General features: G+C 35.9%; 1 protein-coding gene across 1 annotated transcript; it reads left to right on the top strand.

Annotated features, from left to right (window-relative positions):
* Positions 1 to 6049: 6049 nt before the first annotated feature.
* On the top strand, positions 6050 to 6508 carry LOC113360155. Its single transcript, XM_026603695.1, has one exon. It carries the CDS (start codon positions 6050 to 6052, stop codon positions 6506 to 6508), a length of 459 nt encoding a protein of 152 aa, XP_026459480.1.
* The last annotated feature ends 324 nt before the right edge of the window (positions 6509 to 6832 follow it).

The raw sequence follows: 6832 nt of genomic DNA, 5'->3' as shown, positions 1-6832 counted from the left end.
AATCAACAACCAAAAGGTCGGATATTCTAATTGATTGAACAACGCACAACCTATGATATTTCAACTATATAAACAAATATAATGCGGAATAGAAATAACACAGACACCAGAATTTTGTTAACGAGGAAACCGCAAATGCAAAATAACCCCGGGACCTAGTCCAGATTGAACACACACCGTATTAATCCGCTACAGACACTAGCCTACTCCAAACTAACTTCGGTCTGGACTATAGTTGAACCCCAATCGATCTCACACTGATCCAAGGTACAGTTATGCTCCTACGCCTCTGATCCCAGCAGGATGCTACGTACTTGATTCCCTTAGCTGATCTCACCCACAACTAAGAGTTGCTACGAACAAAATTCGAAGACTTTAATAAACAAATTTGTATCACATAGAAAAGTCGATGGTAATAGATAAATCCATCTCCCACGAATATACCTACAAGTTTTTGTTCCGTCTTTTGATAAATGAAGGTGAACAGGAACCAATCCATAACCCGGACTTATATTCCCGAAGAACAACCTAGTATTATTGATCACCTCATAATAATCTTAATCGACGCAGCGAAAAAAGATATTGCGGAATCACAAACGATGAGACGAAGATGTTTGTGACTTCTTTTCTATCTTGTTTATCGGAGATATAAATCTCAAGCCAATTATTTCAATTGTACTCGTAACGATAGAAACAACAAGATCAGATCACACAACTACAATAAAAGTAGTATCGGTCTGGCTTCACAATCCCAATGAAGTCTTTAAGTCGTTAACCTGGTTTAGAAGAAGAAACCAAAGGTTAAAGGAGAATCGACTCTAGCTTAGCAAAACTAGTATCACACAGAAGGTATGGGGATTAGGTTTCCCAGTTGCTAGAGTTCTCCCTTATATAGTCTTTCAAATCAGGTTTTGCAATCAATGTTAGCTTGGTAACAAAGCATTCAATATTCACCGTTAGATGAAAACCTGATTAGATTCAAGCTAATATTTCTCAACCGTTGGATCGAAAACTTAGCTTGTTTCACACAAATAGAAATGTCCAATTTTGGGTTTATGAACCGTACCCCAAACATTAACATTTGTTGGTTCAACAATAGTTAACCAATGGTTATCCATATGATGACTCTCATATCAACCATATTCTTCTTCACCATAAATAGTTCAAATGACTCAAATGAACTAGTTAGAGAGTTGTTCAATTGCAAGGAAATCTTATATAACTACACAAGACACAATCGAAGCAAAAACGGTTTGATTCACTCGAATCGGTTCATGAACTTTATAGCCACGGTTTGCAAAAGCATTCCTTAGTTTATTTAAAGATGAGTTCAAGAACAACCGGTTTTAGATATAACCACTCAAGTTGGCGGACTGGGTTTGCGGACTTAAGCTCATGGAAGGAGTACACAAACTCCAGAAGAAATTCTCGGGTTTGAGAACTTCGCCAGTTCGCGGACTGAGTTCGCGGACTTGGCTCACGCCACTTCCATTTCTCTTGATCAAAAAAGTTCGCAAACTTTGGTTCAAGGAATAAAAACTTATACATATATGTGTTTCAACAATAATTCTTATATCCTACCAATGGTTATGTAATCTAAACTCTCATTTCAATCATTTGAAACATTCTCAGAGAACGTTATATAGCCGTTATTCACATGCCATTTTTCGTCAGAGCAATTTCCAAAGTAATTGAAACATTACATGACTTTCTTCACTAGGCAAAGATGCATTTGGCTAAAGCGAAAGCTTACGAACACACATTTCGAGAAATAGATATACGAGATAAACTCGGCTCGAAATAGGAAATGTGTATAATGAAAGTCTATACCAAAACGACTTTTGTCTCAAGAATAGGAGATAGAGTAAATAGACTTTTGAGTGATAGATAAGTTCAAGTCTCCACATACCTTTTAGTCGATGAAGATCCACCAGTTCCTTGAGTAGTCCTTCGTCTTGTATGATGATTTCCATGGAGTCTTGAGCTCAACTATACTTTCTATCCTAGTCCGAGACCTTTAGCTATATAGGCTAGAAATCAAGACTTATAGTTTTGATCACTAACATTGATAAACATGCTTGAGATAGCAACGCATGCGAGTTCGACCGAGCAATGCTCTAACAGTGGCAATGAATTCACCTCCACCATCAGTTCTAATTGTGATAACAATAGAGGAAAGTAGTTTTTTTATTTTAGTGAGAAGCAAAATCAGATTTATTTGCTAATGGAAAAATCCAACAATACTTAGTACATTCATCAACCACATTAGCACAATAGGTAGAACCTGAAAAAGACTCAATATGACATGGACCCCAAAAATCCATATGCAACAGTTCAAGAGGTTTGGTTGCATAGGATTCAGAAAGAACAAATGGAAGTTTAGTACTTCTTCCTAACTTGCAGTTATTACAAAAAATAGGTTTACTGGAGACTCCTGAAAGATTAAGCAGCTTGCATAGTCTTTGTTGAGTTTGAAAAGATGGATGCCCAAGTCTTTGATGGAGAAGATGATTTGTTGTTGATAGAGCTTTATGAGTAGAGTTGGACTTGAAAGTAATGGGGTATAAACCATTTTTATGTGGCCCTTGGAAAAGACTCTTCCCCGAGGTTAGATCCTTGACATAGAAACCAGAAGAATCAAAAGTTAAGGAACAATGATTATCACTAGTGAACCTATGAACTGAAAATAGGTTGTGAGAGGATTTGGGTACTAGCAAAAATATCCTTAAGAAGAAAAGAATGATCATGCACATGTTTGTATGAACTACCAGAGTGGGAAATAGCCGTACCTTCACCATTAGCTGTAGTAATCATCTCAGAACCATCATAAAGAGAGTTGTTGGTGATGACTGAAGCTTCAGAAGAAATATGATTGTTGGCTCCACTGTCAGCATACCATTGTTCTTGAGAGTCATCAAAAATGTCAGCAGCTACTAGCATAGCTTGCAAGTTTGCAGGTGGTGCCCTTCCTTGATAAGAAAACTGAAGTCTATAGTTACAATCCAAAGCAATGTGACCATATTTGAAGCAGATTTGACATAAGATTGGTTGTGTTGCAGCTCTGCCATAAGTAGGTCTAGGAAAGTAATGTGGATTAGGAGCTCTACCACCACGACCACGACCAACAAATCTACCAGGATTACCACCAGTATAAGAAGAGTTGCCACCATAGTTGGTATTGCCAGGAAAAGGAGGTCTATAACCTTGAAAAGGTCTCATAGTAGTTGCAAAAGCTTTGGCCTCAAATTCTGCTTTGGTTGATGCAATGATAAAAGCCTCTTCACTTTGTAACAAGTTGTGTAGTTCTCACTTGTGACCGGTGGAGTTCTCATACGAATTGATGTACAGAGAGCAACATATGCAGGTGGAAGTCCAGAAATAATAGCAAAAACAAGTTCATTATCATTCATTGGAGAACCAGCAGCAGTAAGCTGATTTTGAATGTGTTTTACTTCCATGAGAAAATTAGTGATGTTGGAGCCAATAACCTTCAGATTCTGCAACCTAGTTCTTAACTGGATAATATGAGTAGTAGAGGTATGTGCAAACCTTTGTTCAATGATATCCCATAAACCCTTGGATGTGTCAAATCCAGCAACATACCCTAGGATAGTGTCAGAAGTTGTTGATTGAATCCACAAAAGTAGTGTTGAATCTTCCGATTGCCATTCAGTGTATAAAGGATTCACAACATTATTGTTTGCATTTGCTCTTGTGGTAAATTTCTCAGGACAAACACAACTACCATCAATATATTTCATCACATTGAAACGACGAAATAATGGAAGAATTAAAGCTTTCCAGATAACATAGTTATCATCCTTGAGTTTGAGAGGGATAATATGAGCTACTGTGTTTAGAGGTAACTGAGAAATTCGAGATTGTTCCATCGATATGATAATGAAGTAAAAGATGATAAAAATTTGAAGTAAAAATCAAATTGAACAGTAAGATTAAGTAATCAGGAACAAGTATTGCAAGATCTAAACCAAAAGAAAAGAAAAATTTAGCAGAAGCTAATGAATCGTTGTAGAAAAGTTGATACAAGATGAGATATGAAATTGCAAGCGAATTAGTAGAAGATTTGAAGAAATACCTTGATAAGGAACTAAGATGAGCATCACAGGTTCAGGAAACGAAAATCAAAGCTTGAAAACAAAATTTGATCATCTGATACCATGATAACATGGCAGAGCAGAGCAGAGAAAACTTAAAATGAATCTGTTATCAAATGAATGAATAAAAAAAACGTGACAATAATTGGTACAGGGTGTAAAGTATAAATACACCTGTCCACACAAGTGCCTCAAACGCTCACACAATACAAGAAAAAGTTACAGATAAAATGACCTTCTACTAATAACACACTCTCTGACTCACTCTTCCAATAGAGCACATGAGATTAGCATCCAGTTTATGAGTGCATTTTATTCATGCATAATATAGGACCAGGAAGAAAGATATTATTAAGTTGGAGATTTAATTAAGAAGCATTGACACGTCTTTGCGTGGTCTTCGTCGCATGTGACCAGGAGACCTTTCTTTCCTTCTTACATGCTATACCAAATTGCTATACAGTTAGTTGATAATAGTGCTTTGCTCAGAATATTTTGATTAGACCGACAGATACAGCGATCTTGCTCCTGCTTAGTTTTTTTGTTAACAATAATAATAATCACTTTTCATGTTAATTAATAATACCAGATAGAATTAATTTAGAATTTGATTTTATTTATTTGATCGTGTAAATCTAATATTTTGGTAGTTTTGCAGGTGATAATCTTATAAAATTTATTTTTTTGTTGAATTTTATTGTGGTCAAAACCCAAAAATCCCGATTATAAAGTAGAGGCCAATTTTCGGATTGGACGGGCTAGGTGCCTCACACCTTCCTAGCCCGCATCTTGATTCCCAGATTTTTTTCTCTATTTTGGACCAGTGTTTTTTTGGGTCCCAACTCCCTATGTTGGGTGGCGACTTCTTATTAATAATTTCCAAGTATATTTTTCCATTATAGATATTTAGAGATCTTAACGGATTTCGACGGTATCTACAGTTGTTGAACTTATAACTTGGTTAGGATTGTTAATAAACGTATTTTGAAGAAGATTCATGTTCACTAGTGGAGAAAACCCCCTAATCATTCCCATCCTCATTGTTCACATTCATATTTGTTTTATAGTTTTTGCATTATTCATATTTTCATAAATTAAATCGACAACTTTAGCTCAACTCCCCCTTAGGAACGAACCTGCTTATCCTTGTGCTACTTGTTAGTGTAAGAAGAGTAAGGAATATATTTTTTGTGAGTTTGACACCTCATCAAAATTGCCGTCGCTTCCGGGGAGCAGTCGGTAGTTTTAGTTGTTATTTAATTTTTTTGATTTTGCATTTGGTTTCATATTTCTAAATTTTTTTTAAAATCTTATTTTCATTTATCAACGATCATTGTTTTTGTCTGTGCACAATTGGGAACAAGTGGTAAGTCTCTAAACGAATTGTGTACATCATTTTTCAAGATGAATCCTTTTGAGAGTGCATATGGTTCACAAAACCATGCATATTATGGTGATCAATTTAACTCTCAACCTTATTCTTATGACTTCCAATCATACTTGAAATATAATTAAAACCAATCTTTTGGATATGATGAACGATCACAAGGATGGGAGGATAGTTGTACCTTTAATCAGTTTAATTCTAGACATGTGAGATGCTCGATAACATTCTTTGTGAGCTAAAGGAGGTAGAACAACTTGGTATACAACCAACCGTACCTGGATACAATGAGTCTATCCCAACTCCGGATCGTTTTTATGATCATTCACCCATTCAAAGGGATGAGACTTGGGCTGAAAACTATGAAAGTAGTGTTTATCCAAGTATGGCGGAGCAATCTTCAAATCAGAAATTTGAGAGTTTTGTTGAATCTTCTATTCCTGTGATGCAACAAATTCTTCAAACAACAAAATAATTTTGTAAATTTCAGAAGAGTTACAATGTATCACTCCAAGAGCTTCAACGGAATATAAACAACATCAGAGATGGCATGAATCAAATTCTAGAAGAGCGGAACAAGGAAGAGGTTCAAACTCATTCTAACATTCTCATGGATGCCAATATAGAGTATGATGATTCCGAAGAAGACGAATACTTAAATGTTGATAATGATGGTGTAACTAGCTCAACTCTTGATCGTGATAATGATCATTCACCTATTAAAAAGGAAGAAGTTGAGCCTAGAAACACTAAAGTTATTAATGGTAAGACTTATGTTGTATTTGAGAACGATGATGATTATGACTTCTTTGTGAATAACACCCCTAATTCAGAGATTGTAAATACTTTGAATGAGAAGTCAACTTCTGATAAAGACCGTAAGGATTACGATGACTTACTTGGAGCAGATTTCGATTCTGATGACGAAGATTTGCAAGTTATAGATACAGAAGAAACTGATGAAGAACGGTTGAATGAGAATGATGATACTTGTGATGTGGGAACATAATTATCCAGCAGTACCGAGGATCCGGCAATACATGAGGTTTTGCAAGGTTTGTCTAACCCTTTACATGAATCTTTATCTAATGATGATCCTCCCAAACTTGAAGTAGTTTCTCATAGAGTTGGTAATCCATCTTTTAGGAAAATATCTCATTTGAGGATGGAATTGTGTTCTTCAAAAATTTTATCCGAATTCCTTGCTTTCAAGTATCCACCATATATGTTTGAGTGTAACACCATGTAGGTTTTCCGATAGGAACGAATAGAAGTTCCTTCCACTTATGTTTTGTATACACTTCCGAGTGTAGAAAAGACTAAGTGTGGGGGT

The sequence above is a fragment of the Papaver somniferum genome, chromosome 3 (assembly GCF_003573695.1).
Source record: "Papaver somniferum cultivar HN1 chromosome 3, ASM357369v1, whole genome shotgun sequence".
In the NCBI taxonomy this organism is placed as follows: Eukaryota; Viridiplantae; Streptophyta; class Magnoliopsida; order Ranunculales; family Papaveraceae; genus Papaver; species Papaver somniferum.
This window is presented reverse-complemented; position numbering and strand designations above follow the sequence as displayed.